The sequence below is a fragment of the Perognathus longimembris genome, chromosome 8 (genome assembly GCF_023159225.1).
Source record: "Perognathus longimembris pacificus isolate PPM17 chromosome 8, ASM2315922v1, whole genome shotgun sequence".
Taxonomy (NCBI): Eukaryota; Metazoa; Chordata; class Mammalia; order Rodentia; family Heteromyidae; genus Perognathus; species Perognathus longimembris.
The window spans coordinates 72,948,646-72,971,630 of NC_063168.1; the positions used below are offsets into that span (position 1 = coordinate 72,948,646).

The following is a 22,985-nucleotide window of genomic DNA, read 5'->3' on the forward strand; positions in this document are numbered from 1 at the left end:
CCCCGGTGAACGCCCAAATGACATCAAATAATGGATCCCTACATCCGGATGGCTAAGAATATAGGGGGGGGGGTGGAGAACAAATGCTCTCTTCTTCTCTTTTTCTTTTGGTGCTGGTACTAGGGCTCGGACTCAGGGCCTCAGGCTCTTGTTTGGCTTTTTCTTCTGGTGCTCTATCACTTGAGCCACACCTCTCTACTGGCTTTTTGCTGGTTAATTGGAGATAAGAGTCTCACAAACTTTTCTGCCTGGGCTGGCTTTGAACCTCGATCTTCAGCTCTCAGCCACCTGTGTAGCTAGGATTATAGGCAAGAGCCACTGGGGCAAATCTTTCTTAGCCTCTTGGTAAATGAAAACAATAGGACATGGATCTGCGCGTAACTTTATTCCATTTTCTTGAGTGTACAGTTTGTTTTGTCTCACAGATACATTGTATTCATGTCACCCAGTGCATGGTAATCCCCGGGAGAGTCAATGTTCCCGGTTGCCATCCAACAGTGCTTGCTTTAGTTTAACTTCTATGCAGACTGACTGATGTTTTATCTCACGTGTAGCTAGAGCTGGTTACTGATGACCATGAGCAGGCGCAGGACTCGAAGCTTTCCAAGCCTCACACCTCTGATCGGCAGGCCTGTTATCCTATGACGTGTGCAGCTCATCCATTCCCCCCCCCCCCCCCCCCCCCCCCCCGCCGGGTGCAGATCTCCCGCTAAGCCCGGCACAGCGGGGCTTCAGGGCATGCAGACACTTTTCCTACGAGCTAGTTAGCGCTGCCTACTTCTACTGCCTTGTTTTATTCAATTTCTTTTTCCTTCACATAAAGCATTGCTGTTTCCTAAACGTGATTACTATGGGGGGGGGTGGCCTGCATTCATAGGTGGAATCTGGGGGGGGGGAAGAGGAGAGGGAGGAGTGGGGAGGGCAGGTGGGTTGCCTCTCCTGACTGGTCTGTCTGCTTGAGAGGGGGGGGCACTAACAATGAGGTGAACCCCGAGTGCCACGCTTGGAGCATAAGCCGCTTCACCCTGTCCCCGGAGGCTTTGTCCGCTGCCCCTGCCCTGATCCCCAATTTCGTAGTTCTTCTAGACAGGATCTCACTTTGTAGCCCAGGCTGGCCTTGAACTCATGGTTCTCCAGAGTCGGCCTCCCAGGCGCTGGGATGACAGACTGACCCTCCCCTAACCCGCTCTGCTCCCCCGACCCCCACTGCCGTCCAGGGCCCAAGTCCCGCACATGCGCACATGAGGGGCCTTCGGTTGGGGTGGCCCCTAGGTCTATGGGGCCCGGGAGGGGGGGTACGGGGACGGGAGCCCACGGGTGTGTCGGGGGAGCAAAAGCCAGAGTGGGCTGGTCCAAGGAGGGGGGTGGAAGGCGGAGGCCCGGACCCCCCAGACCCGCCCCCAGCAGGCTGCTTCCCCACCCCCCCGAGCGAGGATGAGCCTGCACCCCACGGGCCTCCCTCGGGGTGCAGCTCCCAAGAACACCGCCCCTACGCTTCCCCACCCCGGGGACCCGCCCCCTTCCCCCCGCCTCGCGGTCCCCCTACTCCTGAGGGCCCTCCCCCTTCCTCTTCCCTCCCTCCCGTTTCCCAACCCCCCCCACGGCGGCCTCCTCCCTCCCTTCTCACCCCCCGCCTGCGCCCCCCTCCTCCCGCCCTTCCCCCTCCCTGCCCCCTCTCTCCCTCCTCACCCCCGCCCCCTCTCCGCCCGCCCCCCCCCCGCCGCGCCCCCTCCAGGCCGCGCCCCGCCGGGCCCGCGGGCCCCGGGTCGGGCGCCGCGCGCCATGGGCAGCGGGAGCAGCCGGAGCGGCCGAGCCCTGCGGCAGCGGCGCGGCCCCGACGGCCCCCCGGCGAGTCCCCGCCACCCCGCCGCCCCGGCGGGCGGGCCCGGGTCGCGGGGGCCCCCGGGGACGGACCCGGCCGTGGGGGCCGCGGAGCCCGCCGGGGACTGCGACCCCGCGGCGTCCCCCGACGGCCGGGCGGAGACCCTGCGCCTGCTGGACCAGCTGCTGGCCGAGTCCGAGGCCTGGGGCCCCCCGGAGCCCGGCCCGCGCCGCCCGGCCCGCGAGCGCCCCGCCGACCGCGCGGTGAGTGTGGGGGCCGGGGACGCGCGCCCCGCGGCCTCCCCGCCCCGCGCCCCGCGGCCTCCCCGCCCCGCGCCCCGCCGTGCCCACCCCGCCCCGCCGTGCCCACCCCGCCCGGCCGTGCCCACCCCGCGCCCCGCGGCCTCCCCGCCCCGCCGTCCCTAAGGCCCCTCCGGGCGAGGCCCCGTCCCCCCCTTGGGGTGACGGCCGAGGGCCCCGGGGTGAGAGCGCGGGGCTCCCCCTTCTCCCCCGGGGCCCGGCCGCTCGGAGCAGCGCCCTGGCAGCCCGGGCGGCCATCGGTCCCCTCCCAGCCCCCCGCGCCCCCCGCAGGCCGGCGGGCGACCCCCTCGCGGATGTCCTCACGCGGCCGTGGGGTCCCCGCCTCGGCCTCTTCCCGCCGCGCCCGGCTCCGACCCGGCCGCCCAGGGAGGGTGGAGGGAGCTCCGGGCCCGGCTTTGCCCCCCAGCTCGGCGCAGCTGCCAGGCCAGGCCGCGCCCCCGGAAGGCCCCGGAGGCCCCGACGCCCTCCCCGCGCGCCCCCCCCAAAGGCCCCGGAGGCCGGGACGCCCTCCCCGCGCGCAGCCCCTCCCCCGGAGGCCGGGACGCCCTTCCCAGGCGCGCCCTCCCCACCGAGGCGGGGACGCCCTCCCCGCGCGCCACCCTACCCCCGGAGACCGGGACGCCCTCCCCGCGCGCCCCCCGCAAAGGCCCCGGAGACCGGGACGCCCTCCCCGCGCGCCGCCCCCCCTCGGGGGCGGGCAGGTGGACGAGCGGCCGTGCACCCCCCGCGGGGCCCCGTCCCTCCCGCGCCCCCCGGGAGGGGAAAAGCGAACTTGAGCCCCAGCAGTTATGTAACGGGATCCCCCGCACCCGCACCCGCACTCGGTTATGTAACGGGATCCCCCGGCCCGGCCCGCACCCGCACCCGGTTACGTAAAGGGAAAGGCGGACGCACGGCTGGGAGTTCTAGAAGAGTCTGGAGGCTGGAAGCTACGTTCCTTCCCGAGAACCTTTCAGAAAGGGAACGAGAAGCAAACGCCAGCACGGCTTTCCCCGAGCGCGCAGGGGACCCCTGGGCCGCGCTAGGGGAGCCCTGCCCCGGGTGGGGCAGCCGGGGGGCGTGGCGAGCCCTGCCCGGGGTGGCCGGGGGGCGTGGCGGGGGCGTGGCAAGCCCTGCCCGGGGCGGCCGGGGGCGTGGCGAGCCCTGCCCGCGGTGGCCGGGGGCGTGGCGGGGGGCGTGGCGAGCCCTGCTCGGGGTGGGGCAGGGGGCGTGGCGGTGGGCGTGGCGAGCCCTGCCCGCGGTGGCCGGGGGGCGTGGCGAGCCCTGCCCGCGGTGGCCGGGGGGCGTGGCGAGCCCTGCCCGCGGTGGGAGGGAAGCAGGTGCGCGGCCGGTGCTGGTGGCCCATCTAGTCCTAGCTACTCCGGAGGCTGAGATGGTTGGAAGCTAGCCTGGGTATGGAGGCCCGGGGGGCTTCCCCCCACCCCCATCCCCTTAGTGTCAAAGTGAAGTACAGAGGGGTCACCGGTTCCTAGGTAAGGCAGTGAGTACATTTCTTGTTCCACTGGTTCCCTCCTCCCTCGTTTCTCCCCCACCGTGAGACTCTTATCTCCAGTTAACCCCCAGGAAGCACAAAGTGGCGCTGTGGCTCAGGTTGGTGGAGAACTGGTCTTGCAGGCAAGAGCGTAGGGACACAGCCCAGGCCCTGAGTTCAAGCCCACAGCCAACAACAACAAAAAAGAAAGATCGGCTTTGGATTTCCATCCGCTTGGATGGAGGTGGTGCAAGGAGGGACCCTGTGTTCCCAAAGGCACTGGAAAGTTCTGCGGCCCGACCTTAGTGAGGGAAGGAGGGACTGACGGTCCATGCAGTGAGCGAGACACACAGACCAGGGCGGTGTGCGTGGTGCGGGGCTTGCGCTGGAGAGGTCTTTGGCTGGTGATGTGTGGACGGCAGGGTGTTTGGACTGGACTGTGAAGGTTGTGGGATCTTTGGAGACTTGGGGGAGGGGCTTGGTGGTGTTGGAAGGTTTCACCTCTGTGGTTGGGGGGTGGGGGGAGAAGGGCAGGTGGGGACCTCTAAAATCACCCAGGCGACCAAGGCCTGGACCCAAGCAGAGCAGGTTTAGGAAGTACAGAACAGTGGGGAGGGGAAGTCAGCCAGTGTGATTACCTTCGGATAGACCTTGTGGGTATCCCCTGAGTTGTGTTTCTTGAATGAGTGAATCCTAGAAATCACATGACTAGAGCTCTCAAGGGAGCTTTGAGCCTGGCTGCTTATTTTCAGGTCAGGAGAGGCAGAGGTACACCCTATATCAAGGTGGAGTTTATGCTTCTGTGTTTCATAGGTTGATTCCCTTAATTGATTTTCCCAGAAGTGCACCTTTTTTTGAAAAATAATAAGACTACTGAGCTAGAGACCAGTTGGAAGATTGAAGAGAAGGGTGTAAAATCCATCAGCAAAAGCTGCAGAGAGCCAGGATTAGTAGAAAATGGGAAATCTGCCAAGTTTGGCTGGAAAAGTTAGCCAGTCCCTCTTTCAAAAACAACAACAAAAAAAAATGAGCCAGGAGACTGAGGCTTGGGCCTGTGATCCTGGCTGTCAGGACGCTGAGGCGTAAGGACCATGGTTGGAAGTCAGCCCAGGAAGACAAATCTATGAGACTTTGATCTCCACTAAACCAGCAAAAAGCTGGGACCGGAGGCATTGCTCAAGGGATAGGGAACTAGCCTTCAACAAAGGAGCTGAGCAAGAACTGGAAGCCGGAGCCCTTCCCCCGTGGGGCGCAGGCATGCTGGGCAGAGCAGGCGGAGCACTGGTGATCTGCCCAGTGGCTCCCAGTTTTCCAGCCGTGAGTAGGGGAGGTGAGGCTCATCTCCAGTGAACCACTGCCAGGAGACCGGAAGCGGCGCTGTGGCTCAGGGTGGTGGAGCACTAGCCTTCAGCCAAAGAGCTCAGGACAATGCCCAAACCCTGAGTTCAAACCCCTCAATGGACAAAAAAAACAAACTTAAAAAGAAAGAAAACCCATGGACTAGCTCCTGACTTTGTAATTTTGTAATGGTGGATGGGAATGGAGCTGATCTTTCTTTTTTTTCCTCTCCGTTTACTTCTTGGTAGCTAATATTTTAATCAGCTCAGCGGATACATTCAGAACTTGGGTGTGGGAAAGCTCCAGCCCTTGAAGGTCAGGTCCAGCGGCCTCCCCTTCCCAGTGTGTCTGCCTGACATTTACATGCGCGGAGCTGGTTTCCAGGGTGAGGGCCTGAGAAGGCGGGGGGGGGGGGGGCATGGCTCCATCTCACTGGCCGTTCCAGTCTTAGTTTCTAGGACACGGAGGGGCCACACGCCTCCCACAGCCCCTCAGAAATGCTTCCCGATGCAGGAAAGCCTCCCCTCTCCCCCCAAGCTGCAGAGCTCTCCCTGAAGGGCGTCCCCAGAGCCAGCCCTGGACTGTCTCCCACTTACCCCCTTAGCCAAGCCAGCATCGCCCCCTCCACTCATGGGGCCGGGGCGGGCCAGGGAGCTGGGGGGTGGAAGGAGACCCCCAAGCTCCCTGGCTGGGGAGGGAGGTCCCCCAGGCTGCAAAGCCTCAGAGGAGCCGCTTGCAGGGAACAGCACCCCCTGGTGGTGAGCGACAGTGAGCTGGCGAACTCGGGGAGCTTGTGGAAGCTGGGGGGAATCAGGAGTTCCGCGACGCCCTTCTTTCTCCTGCACCTGTTCAGGTTTCCATACTAACCCCGTAGCTTCCGGCCCAACTTCGGAGGAAGGGCCAAGTGTGTCCATGGGCGGAGAACAAGGGTCTGCGTTCCCCAGTTTGTCACCATGCCCTAATAGCAACTCAGAGTGGATCAAAGATCGAACGTCAGACCTGTGGTACTGAGGAATCGAACCAGGGCTTCACGTGTGCTAGGCAAGCGCTCTACCGCCGAGCCACACTCCCAGCCCCCTATTGATAATCTTCTGATGCTTCTTCCTTCCGTTCTTTTCAAGGGGGCTCCGGAGCAGAAGGCTGACGATCACCCGGTAGGCGGCAGAGCCTCTGAGTAAGTAGAGGGCGGGTGTGTGTGTGTGTGTGTGTGTGTGTGTGTGTGTGTGTGTGTACGGCAGCCACCCCAAGCCCCCTGGTCCCCACGTTCCCCCAGGGGCAGCCCCTCTGAGAGAGGTCATGACCTGTGCGCTCTGAGTCTCACGCGTCCGGCTACCCATGTGGCTTCACCCACCACGACCGCTGGTGGTGCCAAGAAGCTCACAGCTCAGAGCCTGAGAACCCCCCCCCGCCCCCCAGCACCCACTGCAGCGCTAGGAAAGGGGGGCGGCGGAGGCGGAGGTCGGGTCAGAGGGAGGGGAAGTTACAGAGACCGCACCTCAACAAACGAGCCCAGTGTGCTGGCATTCTGTGCTAGGAAAAAGAAAGAAAAGGAAAATAAAGAGGAAGGAAGGCAAAAGAAAGAAGCCAGGCACTGGTGACCCCGCCTGTAACCATAGCTACCCAGGAGGCTCAGATCTGAGGATCGAGGTTTGAAGCCAGCCCTGGCAGAAAAGTACGAGAGAAGTTTTTTGTTTGTTTTTTTGCCCGTCCTGGGGCTTGAACTCAGGGCCTGGGCACTGTCCTTGGCTTTTTTATGCTCAAGGCTAGTGTAAGGTTTGTTAAAGTCGGTAGCCGTTGGAGGAGAGCACCACATGGTATTCAGGCAGGAAAGTTTATTCCCGAACTGCTGGCCCGTGGCCGCGATGATGCCCGGCCCGAGAGAAGGGCTGGACCACCAAGGGCCCTGCCTTATCCCGGGCCGGGGCGGGAGGCGGGGCCAGGATTGGAGGTCACCTCAGAGAAGGGGGACGTAACTGCCTCCCACTGTGCCACTTACGGAGGTAACGCAGGTACTGGGCGCAGGCTTAGACAGGTGTGGGGGGCATCTGCACGGGGCCCCCCGGGGTGGACCTTACCGCTAGCACTCCAGCGCTTGAGCCTCGGCTCCCCGCCCGCCCCGTCTGAAGTCTTTGGTGGCGTAGCAGAAGGCGAGTCTACGGTGGGCGCTCGGGGCTTCAGGCCCCCGGCTCGTCTGGGAAGCAGGGAGAGGGAGCGGCGGTCCCGCCAGCTCCTCGTGAGTCCAGGGGCAGGCGGGCCCATGGCCAGACCACCAGTGAGTTCTAGACGATTCTAGGCCCAAAAGACCATTACAAATGTCAGTTTCTTCTCCCCTCATTTAGCACGTGGGTTTCGGTAGCCCAATTATAGTCAGTGTGTTCTCTCTGGGGAGGTATATTCTCTTTTCTTAGATTGCTTTTCCTTTGAAAGGTCTTTTTTTTTTTTAAGCACGCGTGTCTTTAGGAAACCCTGCTGAAGTGAAATTCAGTGAACATTGGTTTAAGTGCAGTTGCTTGACTCTGGAGTGAGATAACTTTAATTTTTGTTGGTCGTGCGGCTTGAACTCTGGGCCTGGGCGCTGTCCCTGGGCTCTTTTCCGCGCAAGGCTAGCGCTCTACCACTTAGAGCCACAGCTCCGCTTCCAGTTTTCTGGTGGTCCATCGGAGAGAAGAGCGTCACACTTTCCTGCCCAGGCTGGCTTTGAACTGTGCTCCTCAGGTCTCAGGCTCCGGAGTAGCTAGGATCGCAGGCGTGAGCAGCCTAGAACTCACACGCTTAGCCGCAGTGACGGTTCACACAGGCCGAGCAGAGCAGTAGGGGCAGGCGGCGTGGCCGGGGGCTCCTTCCCTTGCTGAGTGGGGCGTCTCCGCCCCGTCGTGTTCACGCCCGGGATGAGCTCAGCGCGAAGCCTCGGTCTTGAGGGATGGGGAGGCGGAAGGTGCACGTGACTGCCGTGCCTGGCAGGGCTTGGACTTGAACTCAGATCTCTCCGTCCTCAGAGCTTCCCCCGCAGAGTAGGTCTTGGGTCACGTGGGTCACTGGACGCTGGGGACTGGGGCGGCGACAGGAGTTTGAAGGCCCCCGTCTCTCACCTGCAGAGCCCCGGGGGGCAGCCACAAGAGACCCGAGGGGCCGTCGGCCATCTCCTACGACTACGCGGAGGAGGAGCTGATGGCCAGCATCGAGCGGGAGTGCGGCCGCTGAGCACGCGGCGGGCCTGTGGTCTCCGGACAAGGGGGGGCGGTTCTCCCTCACTCCCCCCCCCTCCCCGCCCGCCGCCTTCAGCGTGGAGCGGCGCCCAGATCCGCCCGAGGGACCTGTCCAGCCAGGCCCCCCGTCCTGCGCGTGCGCGGCACAGGGCCTGCCAGCCCGGGGCTGGTTCCGCAGCAGGAGGGCCGCGTGCACTGTGGCACAGAGGCGGCCCCCCTCCTCGTTCTGGGGGGTCCGGGGTGCTCCCCCTTTCTTCTTACCTGCTCCCCAGGTGGGCCAGGGCCTCACGGAACCCCTCTGGGCCTCTGTCCTAAAGCCTCTGCTGTAGCCTGCACGGAGAGGGGGTGCCGGCTTCCCAGAGCTAGCCTCGCGCACCCCAGTTCTCAAGGAAGATGCCGGGTGAGGAGGGGGGCCGGGCCGCTCCTGCGTGTCCACGGGCTTGGGCAGGAGCTGCAGAGCGGTCACTTGGCCTTTCCGGGCCTCCGTGTCCCTCCTTGGGAGAGAGAGGAGTCCTGGGGCCCCTTGGGCCACCCCAGCTCTGACATGTTGGAATGACCATTCCCAGTGGCCCCTGCGGCTTGTCTGCCCCGAGGAGGAGGAGGAGGAGGAGGAGGAGGAGGAGGAGGAGGAGGAAGGGGCTTCCTGTGCCCCCCCCACCCAGCCTGGCTCAGGCTCACGGGACCCGCTCTCTTCTCCGTCCATCCCCTTTGGTTTCTAGTTGACAAAGGCCCTGTGAACACAGCAGCCTGCAGCTGGGAGGAGGGGCCGTGTGTGCACAAGTGCGCACGCGCACACACACACACACACACACACACACACACACACACAGAGGCCGAGGCTAGCCATACAAGAGGGGGCAGGGCACCCCGGCAGCTTTTGCTGAAGCCAGAGCAGGCCCCCGTTTATCTCAAACTCACTCCGCAGCAGCGGCCTCCGGAGCCGCAGCCTTGCCCAGGTGACCTTAGAACTCAGCCCCGAGCATCTCTGGGACCAAAGAGAAGGTGGCACCCCTCCTCCCCCACCCCCCCGCCCACAGCCCCTTGGCGCTTGCAGGGCCTTTCCCGAACCGAACCGACGAGCGTGCCTTCCATCCCTGTTCACCACGGGGACGGGATCTGCAGGGCAGAGCCCGAGCCCTGGGTGCGGATTCTCCCGGGCCCGAGCTGCCGCACACCACAGAGACCGACGCCCTTCCTATTGTTACAACACACGTGCTTAATTAAAAACAAAAGGTCATGTTTTATTTCTGACGCCGGATGGATCGGCCTTTGAGCAGCAATGATGTTTGATGTCATCCTTTTCTTAGACTAAAGCGTTCAATGGTTCTCAGGGAAAAAACGTGATACACCACCGCATCTTCCTATGGAAAACCCGCAGCAGTGTGCACGAGGCCTGAGCGTTAGGACGGGAGGAGTGTCCTGGGTTAGGAGGAGTGTCCTGGGTTGGGATGGGAGGAGTGTCCTGGGTTGGGATGGGAGGAGTGTTCTGGGTTGGGATGGGAGGAGTGTCCTGGGTTAGGAGGAGTGTCCTGGGTTAGGAGGAGTGTCCTGGGTTGGGATGGGAGGAGTGTCCTGGGTTAGGAGGAGTGTTCTGGGTGAGGAGGAGTGTCCTGGGTGAGGAGGAGTGTCCTGGGTTAGGAGGAGTGTCCTGGGTTAGGAGGAGTGTCCTGGGTTGGGATGGGAGGAGTGTTCTGGGTTGGGATGGGAGGAGTGTCCTGGGTTAGGAGGAGTGTCCTGGGTTAGGAGGAGTGTCCTGGGTTAGGAGGAGTGTTCTGGGTTGGGATGGGAGGAGTGTCCTGGGTTAGGAGGAGTGTCCTGGGTTAGGAGGAGTGTCCTGGGTTAGGAGGAGTGTCCTGGGTTGGGATGGGAGGAGTGTCCTGGGTTAGGAGGAGTGTCCTGGGTTGGGATGGGAGGAGTGTTCTGGGTTGGGATGGGAGGAGTGTCCTGGGTTAGGAGGAGTGTCCTGGGTTAGGAGGAGTGTCCTGGGTTGGGATGGGAGGAGTGTTCTGGGTTGGGATGGGAGGAGTGTCCTGGGTTAGGAGGAGTGTCCTGGGTTAGGAGGAGTGTCCTGGGTGAGGAGGAGTGTCCTGGGTTAAGAGGAGTGTCCTGGGTTGGGAGGAGTGTCCTGGGTTAGGAGGAGTGTTCTGGGTTGGGAGGAGTGTTCAAGTGAGTGCATCGCCTGCAACCCACAGCTCACCAGGACTGCTCTCTTCATAAAGGGATTTCTGTGCAAGCCTGGGGCTTGACACCTGACACTTGTGCTCACTGGCTGGGGCAGAATCACTCGAGCCACGCCTACAACCCCTGCTCTCTGTTTTCCTCCGGAATTCAGGAAAAGTGTCTTCCAGGGCTGGGGATATGGCCTAGTGGTAAGAGTGCCTGCCTCATATACATGAGGCCCTGGGTTCGATTCCCCAGCACCACATATATAGAAAACAGCCAGAAGTGGCGCTGTGGCTCCAGTGGCAGAGTGCTAGCCTTGAGCAAAAAGAAGCCAGGGACAGTACCCAGGCCCTGAGTCCAAGCCCCAGGACGGGCAAAAAAAAAAAAAAAAGTGTCTTCCAGGGAGCATCCAGCTCAGGAAAGCATGTCCTCTGTGGTCCTGCAGGTAGTGGGGCTGGGTCCCCACACCGCCCGAGGCAGGGGTGGAGGCCAGGGGAGCCACCCAAGCCGCCCGGCGTGGGGAAGCACGGCTGCTCAGGTGGGGGGAGGGGAGCCGCTCAGGTGGGGGGGGGAGCCGCCCTGCGTGGGGAAGCAGGGCCGCTCCGCCTCTGGCTCCGCTTCTGCCCTGCCCTGAGTCTGATCTGCAGGGAGCCAGGACTGTGGCTCATCACAGCTAGAAGGAAACTCACCCCAAGGAGGCAGTGGCGAGGCATTACTTGGGGGGAAAGGAGGAGCACGGGAACAGGGGCCCCTGGCCTTAGGTATGGGGGAGCCCCTGAGATGCCCCCAAGGCTAGAGCTGAGGAAACCTACCTCTTTTGGTCAGAAATGGGGTGTGTGTGGGGACTCAGAGCCCCAACTGCCCCATGCTGCTAAGCTCCAGGGCCACTCCTTCCCTCAGTCCTTGCAGGGCGTGGATATCCCTGGCGCTGTCCCTGAGCTCTTCAGCTCTACCACTCGAGCCACAGCGCCACTTGGGCTTTTTCTGTGTATGTGGTGCTGAGGAGTCACGCTAAGCAAGCAGTCTACCACTAAGCCACATCCCCAGCCCAGGAGCTGCCTTTCCTCTGGGGTGCGGACCCCTGGTGGTGCTTGGCATGTGACCGGCACCCCAACATGGCACCTCCACGAGCAGAGCAAGAGCGGGCGCGCCGTCCTTGGCAGGCCTCTGCCCCGCTCCCAGCCGACTCCACAGCGACCTCGTGTGGCCACAGGTAACAGTGGCCTGGACAGCTGGGTGTCTGGGAGGCTGCGGTCTGCACGCCCCAGAGGCCGGGAAGGGGGGAATGAGGCTGCGGAGGGGCGGCCTGCGCTTCCTGCTTGCGTGGCGGGGGACGCGCGGTGCCCAGGAACAACATGACGCGGCACCTTGAGTTAGATGACCGGCACTAGGGCTCGGAGCGTATACAAGAGCCGTGTAAAGGGCCTGCGCACGCTAGGCTCTGTGCTCCCTGCCCTCGCCCCGGCGGGTCATACTCCTGGGTGCACCCCCAAGGGGCGAGTCCCCCCAGATGCTCACCAGGAAGGATGGCCATCTGGATCCACGCCGACAGCCCGCGGAGAACCGGAGAAGCGCACAGCCAGGCTCCATGTGCGGCAAGAACCCGGGGCCGGCGGGGCCCTGGACTCCAGGCCGAAATTCGGGGGAGGCTCGGGCCACACACCCGGGGTCCGTGGGCTGAGGTGTCACCGGCCGGGGCGCAGCAGGAGTTGGGGGCCCTCGGCACTGAGCACGCAGTGAGTCACGGGAGCAGAGGGCGGCCTTCGGGCCACCGTCCCCCACTGGGGCTGAGATCTGAGCCCGCGAAGCCTCCGGCAACATCTACCGGGGAGCTTCCGTGGTGCGCGGGGGGCCACGGCTGCTAAGCCAGGCGGGCTGGCGGGAGGACGTGCCCACGGCCAGGCAAAGCCCCGCACGGCTCACCCCGGGCGAGGGGCAGCGCAGGGGAGCGGCCTAGCTCTAAGCCCCCTCCCAGGCCGCCTCCTCGCACGGGGAAGCACGGAGGCCTCGCCTTCGGAGAGTGCAGAAAGAACTCTCCAGAAGAAATCTCAGCGAACAGGCAGCACAGGGGAGCCCAAGGCAGCGTGGATTTTCTAGACCCGGGAGAAAGAACTAAGAGCCTGGCGTAGTCAGATGACCGGACACGAGGCACGTTTGCGAATCAAGAAAGCTTTATGTGATCCAAAGAAAAACGTTACATCACACATACGCACTTAAATAGTGTCCGTTACATAAAACATAATTATGAAACATTTAAATTTGATGACTGAATCTACTGAAAAGGCTCAAAGTCAAAGATCAAGCAAGATCACTCAAGCAATAAAGTGCACGGGCTGCCTCCCGCGGCGGCCACTGGCTTCTCCGACGGGACCGCACAGAGCTGTCTCTCAGACAAGCAGGAAGGGGGGGTGTGTCTTTTACAGAGGCCTTTCTAAGTCTAAACAGGAAATGGAAGCTTAAATTAAAGCCATTCCAACATCTCTCTTCTGTAGAAAGTACACTGTTCAGAGAACCAAGTGCTGCACAACTAACAGCAAACACACAAAGACCTCCATTACCCACCGGAGCAGCGGCAGGGCAGGGCTTCGTGTCCAGAGCCGATGCCATGCAGAACGCACACACGCGCACACACACACGCACACACAAGTGCTTCCGCTGACAGGACGGGGAGGGGCCAGGCAAAGGGGGCACGGGCTAGGTCACGTCCAGTGACACTGTCATGTATGATTCTCCTGCATTGCACCTGCGTAGCTCAACAGGAACATTCCACTCTGAACAGTCCAAAAGTGTGAAAATGTCCTCATCCATCCATCCATCCATCCACAGCCACACACATACACATACACGGTGACAGGCTGTTGATATGAAGGGGACATCAGGTAAGGGTTACAAAGACCTGAACATAAAACCTAATTTTACTTAATTATCCAATACTTCTCCTTGCCAATAACTCAAAGGCAAATATAAAATCAATGCATACTGCACATACACGCACGCACACACGGATTCCCAGGCTACCCCTATCAATAGTGGTACAGTCCCTTTTTTGGTGTACGTCTGTTGCACTTGCAGTCGGGCTCGCAGGCTCCGGCGCTGCCTGTCCGGGTGGACTGCAACCCCCCCTCGGGAAGTTCACTCGATCCAGATGCCTTCCTCCTATCAAGTGAATTTACGGGCAGGGAGGTGGCCTGGCCATGACCGAGTCATTTCCCCTGGCTCCTCACGCTGCATAAAGGACTCTACCCCTCAGCGGCACCTCGTGCGCGTGGCCTCTCTTCAGATGCGCGGGGCTTTGGTGAGAACGTCAGGAACGGAGGAGACACTTCCTTCTCTGCGCAGTCGCTGCTCGCATGGGAAGGCAACATGGACAAGCCAGCCCAGCGCGGGGCGAGCCGCCGACTCGGAGCACCTACATTCTTCCTGGCACGTTGGCACAGGCAGAAGTTTGCTCCCGGCTCCATGCCGGCCAGCGGCCCTGCCAGGCCCGGCCCACAGCTGCTCCCAGCTGGTCGGGGACCTGAGGCCCCTCGGGCCCTCGCCGACTGCACCCCGGACACGGGCAACACGTTCTAACCACGAGAACGTCTGTTCCTTGGGCTGCAGGACGGCGGCAAGGGATTTCTCTAGCGAACGCTCCGAGGAAGCTCGCTGGGAAACCGTCTTCCCCTGTAAGAGGCCTTCACTCACCAGCTAGGACTCCACAACGTTTGGAGGTCTATGAGGACCTCGAACTTGCGAACAATGCTCCGAGCTTACTAAAAGTGGGGTCATTCTAAGCCACTGTTACCAAACACCGCAAAGAAGCCTGTAAAATCATCTATCTAGAAACTGGTGACTGGAGCACCGACAATATAAATATTTTTATAAAAAAGTATAAAAATTAGTACCCTGTCTCGTTTCTACAAAACATGAATAGAAAGGTTGCAAATAATCCAAAATGTGTAAACTCTTATTGCCGAAATGTTTGCTTGAATGCTGGTGATTGCGACTCAGATTTCCTTCCATTTCCTTGAAAGAGCGAAACAAAGCCAAACCCTTCTTAAACCACTAAAGACACAGAACGGGCGCTAGCCAGAAAGCCAGCGACCCACCTCCTCCGAGCGGCCCGGGGGTCATTCCTGAAAAGAGCTGTGGGCGCCCCACGCCGGCCGGGGGTGGGGTGGGGGGTGTGTCTCTCAGGCAGAGGCGGGCACGGGGGCCGGGGGGCTCCCGGGGCGCCCCGCCGAGGCGGCCCTGCCCAGCTTGCCCACCTCCGCCTGCCAGCCCGGGATCTTCTTGGTGGTGACGTGGCGCCGGGCGTGCTTGGTCAGGTGGTCGCTGCGCATGAAGCGCCGCTCGCAGATGGGGCACGCGAACTTCTTCTCCCCCGTGTGGGTTCTGCGGTGGCGGGACAGCTCGTCGGAGCGCGCGAACTTTTTGTCGCAGCCGTCCCAGCCGCAGGTGAAGGGCTTCTCCCCTGCAGACAGGCAAGTTCACACGTGACCTTCCCCGAAACGCAGTTTTCCCCGGGGAGGGGGGCTCCGCGGGCTTCCAGTCACACCCAAGGGCCCTGGGCCAGGTCACAGACGCCCCCGTGTCAGGCCTAAATCCCTCTCCAACCGTATTTAGAAACACTGTGTTGTACGGCTATGTGTACACATACACACATGCACATGTAAGTGTGTGTAAACACATACGTGTGTGGTCCTCCTACACGGATTAGGTTGGTGTGAATCTAGTCACCTTCCTGCCGGGTCCCAAGTGCTAGGATTGCAGGTGTGTGCCTCCCCACCTAGTTTTCAAAATGCATTTTTAACCAGTGTGTGTGTGCACGCGCACGTGCTTGTGTGTGTGGGAATGAACCCAGGGCCAGGGCGTTGCCCTTGCTAGGCAAGCACTCTTCCACTGAGCTAAATTCCCAATCTTTCACGATATATTTTAAACTATAAAAACAAGCTTCGCTTTAGCTTGGCGAGGAGGAAGGTTTCTCTCCTCCTCTGCACGGTTCTCCGGCCTCTGGGGAGGAAGAGTCTTTTCACTTTGGTTAGCACTGGGGTTTGAACTCAGAGCCTGGCACTAGGCGTTCCCGCTGAGCCACGCCTCCAGCCACGCTGCTCTAGCTTCCCAATAAGGTCATGAAAGCTTCTGCCTGGGCTGCCTGGCTCAGAAGCCTTCCTAAAATTCACCCCTGCAGTGTGGCTGGAAGGGCGGATGCCCACGCCACAGCCGGCTCACTAAGATGGCGCTCCCCGACTGGCCTCTAACCGCACTCCCCAGCCTCCGCCGAGCAGCTGGACTCCAAGCGGGAACCACCAGGACTGACTGGGAAAACACAGCTGGAAGAAAGAATTCCTTCCGGGCTGGGAATATGGCCTAGTGGCAAGAGCGCTTGCCTCCTACACATGAAGCTCTCGGTTTGATTCCCCAGCACCACATATATGGAAAACGGACAGAAGTGGCGCTGTGGCTCAGGTGGCGGAGTGCTAGCCTTGAGCGGGAAGAAGCCAGGGACAGTGCTCAGGCCCTGAGTCCAAGGCCCAGGACTGGCCAAAAAAAAAAAGAAAGAATTCCTTCCCTGCGCGACAAACTGCACATCCAAAGAAAAATCCCTTCTAAGGTTGTGTTTGATTTTTTTGCTGGTCCTGACCTCAGGACCTGGACAGTATTCCTGAGCTTTTGTGATTAAGGCTACCACGCTACCATCTGAGCCACAGCTCCACTTCCGGCTTGTATGGGGATTAACTGGAGATCAGCGTCTCATGGACTTTCCTGCCTTGGCTGGCTTCAAACCTTGATCCTCGGATCTCAGCCTCCTGAGGAGGGAGGGTTACAGGTGTGAGCCTCGGATCTCAGCCTCCTGCGAGCAGAGCTGGGGTTACAGGTGTGAGCCTCGGATCTCAGCCTCCTGCGAGCAGAGCTGGGGTTACAGGTGTGAGGCTTGGATCTCGGCCTCCTGGGAGCTGAGCTGGGGTTACAGGTGTGAGGCTCGGATCTCAGCCTCCTCAGTAGCTGGGGTTACAGGTGTGAGGCTCGGATCTCAGCCTCCTGGGAGCTGAGCTGGGGTTACAGGTGTGAGGCTCGGATCTCAGCCTCCTCAGTAGCTGGGGTTACAGGTGTGAGGCTCGGATCTCAGCCTCCTGGGAGCTGAGCTGGGGTTACAGGTGTGAGGCTCGGATCTCAGCCTCCTCAGTAGCTGGGGTTACAGGTGTGAGGCTCGGATCTCAGCCTCCTCAGTAGCTGGGGTTACAGGTGTGAGGCTCGGATCTCAGCCTCCTGGGAGCTGAGCTGGGGTTACAGGTGTGAGCTGCAGGTGCCTGGCTCACTCCATCTCATTCTAATTTCAATCTTTTTCGGTTGGCAAAATCATGAAGTCATCTTTTTATGCAAGTAAATTTGCCCACAGCTTCTATTTCTCATAAAAACTCCAACAGAATGTCCACAACATGGCACAAGAAGGGGCTCTTCAGCAGCCTTCCTGGAACGTGGAGAACATGAAGGAAGTTGCTTTGACTGCCATGTTTTTTGCTAGGCTGTTGGTAGTTTTGCCAGGAGAGATGAAATCAACAGTGAAAGTCATCCTGTCACCTGCGCAAAGCTGGAGCTGCGGCTTCGTGTGCCGTGCAGCCAGGCAGACTCCGCAGACAGCAGAGTCCACCCAGCCGGCCAGAGAGAACAGAGCGCTCCTTCGCTGACCAGGCCCCTGCTGAGGGCAGCCCTCACTCCCTAGCGGCGGGCATGGTAACGTACATCCAGGTGAGACTAGACCAGGACACAAGTAACTGAAAAACAAAACGAGGCTGGGAGTGTGGCTTAGTGGTAGAGCGCTTGCCTAGCATGCATGAAGCCCTGGGTTCCATTCCTCAGCACCACATACACAAAAAGGCCAGAAGTGGCGCTGTGGCTCAAGTGATAGGTGCTAGCCTTGAGCACAGACAAGCTCAGAGACAGAGCCCAGGCCCTGAGTTCAACACCCAGGACTGGCAAAAAAAAAAAAGTGAGAAGGTGGTGAGACTCTAGGAACCACTAAGAGGTGCTGAGACTCGTGGGAGGCCTCACCCAGCCACGCGGGGCCCAGGGCCGAGGGAGAAACGTGGAAGTAGGTCGCGACAGTGAGGCTGAACAGGAGGCTGTGCTTGCTCTGGCAGAGGCAGGGTAGGGGCATATTCCCACAGCCAACACGCACTCCGCAGCAGGAAGGACAGCAGCGCTCCTTCCGGTGTGACCAACGCGTGACTGAGCACCAGACGACCGCAGGTGCCCCCGGTGAGGGGGGACGGGGCCCCCAGGAGCCGCCTAGCTCAACAGCATGTGCAAATAAAGCGGAGCGGCCGCCGGCAGCCTCACAGCAGATAATGCAGACATCCCGGGGAAGGGGGTCCAGGGAGGGGGGCTCCCGGGCATGCAGGCTGGGCTCCGGGGCTAGTGACACTGCACCCCTTGGGCACAGCGGCCCAGTTTCCAGTGCCTGTGGCTAGTGGCCCCAAGGGGCAGCACACTCCCACCTCTGCGGAAAACCACTGCCCAGAACGGACGAGACGAGGGACCCGGAGGTCACCGCGGTGCCACTTTGCTTTTTTTGTCGGTTGTGGGGCTTGAACTCAGGGCCTGGAGACCGTCCCGGAATTTTTTTCGCTCAAGGCTAGTGCTCTAGCGCCTTGGGCCCCAGCGTCACTCGGTTTCCCGGTGGCTGGTTTGGAGTCTCACGGACGTTCCTCACAGGCGGGAGCCACCGGCACCGGTGTGGCTTCTCCTAAAGGGCCTCTAGAGGAACGCAGTGCTTTTCAGCTATTTTCGCATATGATCCTGGCTAGCCAGACTCTGTCCTAAGCCACTGAGGTACTGAATGTCAACGCACCCTGTCTTTTTTTTTTTTTTTTTTGTCAGTCCTGGGCTTGGACTCAGGGCCCAGAGCTCTGTCCTTGGTTCCTTTTTGCTCAAGGCTAGCACTCTGCCACTTGAGCCACAGCGCCACTTCTGGCCATTTTCTATCTATGTGGTGCTGGGGAATCGAACCCAGGGCTTCATGTATTGGAGGCAAGCACTCTTGCCACTAGGCCATATTCCCAGCCCCAACGCACCCAGCCTAAACGCACAGTGGAGAGGGGAGTACTGTCGATCCTGCTCAAAGCTGTCAGAGGGCCAGGCGCAACACAGCCCTCTGCCCTCGGGGAGGGCACCGGAGCGGATGCTTCCACTAATCACGACCCAAATCATGACAAGAATGCCACAATTTTTTTTTGTTTGTTTTGGGTGCCAATCCTAGGGCTTGAACTCAGTTCCTGAGCTCTTCAAGGTCGGTGCTCTACTACCTGAGCCACAGCTCTTCTGGCTTTTTGTGGTTAGAGATAAGAGTCTCACAGACTGTTCTATTCTGATTGGGCTGGCTTTGCGCTGCCATGCTCAGATCTCTGCCTCCTGGTGTCTAGGATTACAGGGAGGACTCCCCGGCACTCGGCCCCTGGTGTGAGCGTTCTGTAATCCCCCCTCCCCTCCCGGGCGGCGGCGTGCAGGAGAACCCCCTGTGTCGCCCGCCCTGTACTCACCCGTGTGGGTGCGGAGGTGCGCCTTGAGGTGGGAGCTTTTGAAGTAGGTCTTCCGGCAGCCTGGGAAGCTGCAGATGTAGTTCCTCCTTCGGGAAAAGTCTACCTGAGGGGCACAGTTTTGGCTGGAGGCAATGAACACTGGAGCCGGGGCCAGGGGCAGCAACTTGGTGTTGCCAATAGCCACGACGCTGGGCGGGCAGACGCTGGGCGGGCAGGCGGCGGGCTGGGGGAGGGTGCCCTGCGGCGGCAGCAGCAGCATCACAGTTCCCTGAGGCACGGGCGGGCCCACGAGCACCTGGGGAGGCGCAGGCGCGGCCTGGGGGAGGAGTGGCTTCACGGTCCCTGGGGAGGGCAGGAGAGGGGGCTTCAGGATGGCCGACAGCACGGCGCTGGGTCCGGTCATGGGGATCATCTGGCAAAGGACAGGGGGGCTGGAGACAGGGACGGAAACCACTGGGGTGCTTTTCCGCGGCAAGTCAGTGTTCAGCTTCTTTGGTGAGCAGGCCTGCGCTGCGGCGGGCCACCGTGCCTGCAGGCCTTGGTCGGCGGGGAGCGGGCCCTCGGGTCTGTGCAAGTGAGGCTGACAGGAAAGGACACCTGCGGCAAGGTGCACATCCTCCAAAGCCCCAGAATGTTCCGGACGCCCCCCACACTGCGCCGCTCCCTCTCTGCTGGCGGACGGCGGTGGCTCTTGGGCCTGGGTGGCAGGAAGGCGGGCAGGGGCCGGACTCTGCCCAGTGTGGCGGATCACACTGGCGGCCAGGGCCCTGCACGGCGGGCTGGGGGCGGGCTCCAGGGAGCCCTCCTCGCTCCCGCCCAGCACTGACGTCACCACAGGGGAGGGCGCTTTGGCATCTGGTTCGTGGGAGGGAGCAGGTGCCCCAGTGGACGGCTCCGTGAGCTCCGGGCTCTGAGGAGGAGTTATGCACTTAAACAGAAAAAAAAAGTACCGTATGAGAGATTGCTTTAGTGTACACACCACACACACACACACACATACACACACACACACACTTGTGTGTGTGCTAGTTTTGGGGACTGAGCTCAGGGCTTGTGCACTGTCCCTGAGCTTTTTTGCTCAAGGCTAGCACTCCAGTACCTGAGCCACAGCGCCACTTCTGGCTTTTTCTGAGTAGTTTACAGGAGATCAGAGTCTCACAGGGACTTTTCTACCTGGGCTGGCTTCGAACCACAAGCCTCAAATCTCAGCCTCGGGGCAGCTAAGATTAGAGGTGAGAGGCAGGGGCGCCCGACCTCCCCACAAGCTCTTCAACACATTTACGGGGGGCGGGGAGGGGAGGGCAGTTCACAGCGTGCGCCCCTCCCCCACTCACCAGAGTGGAGAAGGAATGGAAGTCCTTTGGCAGCTCAGGTACAGCGGCATCCATAAGCACGCCGCTGCTGACGTCCCCAGAGTCGGAGATGGGCGTGAGGGGCCTCAGCTTTAACAGGTCACCTCTCTGGGCTCTCTGACCCCAGGAGCTCATGCAAACAAGAGCCTCAACAGCTTCGATGTCTGTCTGCTCCAAGATGCTGCACGAGGACCTCTCGCTGTCAGGCCGCTTCCGCTCCAGGATTGACTCACAGATGTCCATGATCGCAACCTAAAGGCAACACGACACGGCGGCTTCTCAGTGCAGGAGAGACACGGGGGGAGGAGAGCTGACCGGCACGGCTGCACACACCCGCAGGCCCCGCCACTCGAGTGGCACACACGTACCACGGCACAGCGGAAAGCTGTGTTCCAGCAAAAACCTCACGGCAGCTCTGCTTGACTGGGCTTGGAGCTGACCATGGGTGGCTCATGCCCCTGCTCCTACCTAGTCAGGAGGCGGAGACCTGAGCATCGCGGTCAAAGCCAGCCCAGGCAGGAAAGTCGTGGGACTTTCATCCCCGGTGAGCAAGCACAAAGCCAGAAGTAGAGGCGCTCAAGTTTAGAACACCAGCCTTAAGAGAAAAAGCTAAGGATGATTGCTCTACCACCTGAGCCATAGTTCCACTTTCCGCTTACGGTTAATTGGAGATAAGAGGCTCACCACCTTTTATCTAGCTGGGTTGACTTTGGACCTTGATCCTAATATCTCAACCTCGTGAACAGACACCAGCAACCAGCACTTGGTGAAAACTTCGATTCTTAAAGACTAAGTTTTTGTTTTTCTTGGGTAAATGATTCTTAAGGCTATCTCCGGAGGATATAGTAAGTCAAAAGGGCTGGTAGGAAGGTGTGTCACGGGGGAAAACGGGGCTAAGTCTGCTGGTGAGTGACACACTTTGAAGAGGTTGCATTGGTAAAGCCATCAGAGTAGTGTCTCAGGAACTTTTTTTTTTTTTAAATGCTGGTCCCACGGCTTGGGCTTGAACTCAGGGTTTGAGTGCTGAGCTAGCCCTCTACCACTTGAGGCACTGCTCCACTCACTTCCAGCTTGGCTCGGTAATTAATTGGGGATAAGAGTCTCCCAGATTTTCCTGCCTGGGCTGGCTTTGAGCCACGATCCTCAGCTCTCAGCCTCCTGAGTAGTTAGGGTTACAGATGTGAGCCACTGGAGCTCAGCTGCAGAAGCAATTTTACAGATGGCACTCACCCCTTACCCCAGGCTCAATTTTCTCCCCCGGAATGGACTAGCTTTCCGGGCTCCAATGCAAGTAATGCTGTTTCCTCAGCAAATTCAGAACCATGCAGTCAGAGTCACTGCTGGAAGCAGGGGGTACGAAGGCACCCTTCCTTCTCACGTGCCCCCAGTGGGGAGGGGTGGGGCTGATCTCTTCCACCCAGTAAGCTGGGTCGGCAAGGTTCCCCTCCCAGCCAGCAGGTAAGGAGGCCGCCTTTGCAACCGGTGCTCCACCTCAACTTCTCTCCAGGAGCCGGGCTTCACAGAACCCGCCCTGAGGTCAAAGGTGGCCCGCCCCCCCCCCCCCCCCCCCCGTGCAGGTGCTGGAACTGGAACGGGTCTCTCCCAACATCGCCTCAGACGACAAATCACCTCGCGCCAAGACGAGGGCATCGGCCGGCGCTGCAGCGGCCAGATCCCAACAGGTAGGGGGGGGGCCCAGGCCTAGGGCAGGCCGCGTTCCCGCCAGGCGCCCCGCGTGCCGGGCCCCGCCTCCGGCCCAGGCCCCGCCCCCACCGCGGCCCCGCCCCCCGCGTGGCGCGTTCCCGCCAGCCGCGCCCCCCCAACGGCCGCCCTCCACACAGGGCCCGGGTGACGTCATGGCTGGAAATAGCCCCGCGCCGGGCGGGCGGGGCAGCCGAGGGCCTCGAGACAAAGCTGAGCGGGCGGCGGCGGGGGGCACGCCCCCTCCCCGCCCGGCGCGGCGGACCCCGCGCCGCCGCCGCCGCCCCGCGCAGCTGCGGACCCCGCCCGGGCCGCGCCGCGAGGGCCCGCGCACGCCCCCCGCCCGCGCTCCGGCCCCGCACGTCCGCAGCCTCGCCCCTCACTCAGACGCGAGCCCACACCCGCGCCCGCCCGGGCGCCACTCACCGCGCGCGCGTCGCCGGGGCCCGCGGACCCGGGCGCAGCATGCATGGTGCCGGCGGCCTGCAGACCACAAAGCGGCGGGAGCTGGCTCGGCGCACGGCGGCAGCCGCACGCGGGCTGCGCGGCGACCGGAGCTCCAGCGGCCGGCGTGCGCCTCCGCCCGCCCGCCCGCGCGGCTCAGCCCCGGCGCGGCCCTCGCGGCGGCAGCGGCGGCGGCGGGCGGGGCGCCGCGGAGGGAGCGGCCGGGGGCGGGGCCACGCGGGCAAACCAAAATACACCGCGCCCTGGAGGGGGCGGGCCTGCCGCCCCCAGCCAATCCGCGCTCGCCTCGGGCGCCGCCGGCCAATGGGCGCCGAGGGGGGCCGCGTGATCGGAGCCTGGCCGCGGCGTGATCAGGCCGAGCGAGAGGCGGCACGTGTTTTGGTCGGGGCAGGGGGCGGGGCCTGAGGCCTGGAAAGTAGGGGAAAGGTCCCGGCGGCGCGGCGGCGCGGCGGAGCTGGGGGCGCGGCTGGCGCGCGCCGGGGCGGGCGGCCCGCCGGTCCCGGGGAGGACGCCCCTGGGAGGGGTGGGGGGGGGCTCAGCTCTGCTTTGTTACGTCTAGGAGCAGCGCACCCCGCTCCCGGGAGGCGTCTGCAAGCTGGCGGGGTCTGGATGACCCTGCTGTTTC

General features: G+C 61.7%; 2 protein-coding genes across 3 annotated transcripts; one reads left to right on the plus strand and one right to left on the minus strand.

Annotated features, from left to right (window-relative positions):
* The first annotated feature begins 1,782 nt into the window (after positions 1–1,782).
* On the plus strand, positions 1,783–19,354 carry Cys1 (cystin 1). Of its 2 annotated transcripts, XM_048353426.1 has the most exons (5): positions 1,783–2,085; positions 6,073–6,125; positions 8,047–8,167; positions 12,024–12,028; positions 19,343–19,354. In XM_048353426.1, the coding sequence occupies exons 1-3, from the start codon at positions 1,783–1,785 to the stop codon at positions 8,150–8,152; spliced, it is 462 nt and encodes a 153-aa protein (XP_048209383.1). In that variant the 3' UTR covers positions 8,153–8,167; positions 12,024–12,028; positions 19,343–19,354. The 2 variants fall into 2 exon arrangements, with proteins under 2 accessions (XP_048209383.1, XP_048209384.1); XM_048353427.1 differs by lacking the exons at positions 12,024–12,028; positions 19,343–19,354 and having other exon boundaries at positions 1,783–2,075; positions 6,072–6,125; positions 8,047–8,752.
* Klf11 (Kruppel like factor 11) lies at positions 12,479–22,523 on the minus strand. The gene is made up of 4 exons (XM_048353425.1): positions 22,322–22,523; positions 20,177–20,446; positions 18,843–19,770; positions 12,479–14,776 (listed from the first exon to the last, which is right to left on the minus strand). The coding sequence occupies exons 1-4, from the start codon at positions 22,364–22,366 to the stop codon at positions 14,496–14,498; spliced, it is 1,524 nt and encodes a 507-aa protein (XP_048209382.1). The 5' UTR covers positions 22,367–22,523; the 3' UTR covers positions 12,479–14,495.
* Positions 22,524–22,985: the final 462 nt, after the last annotated feature.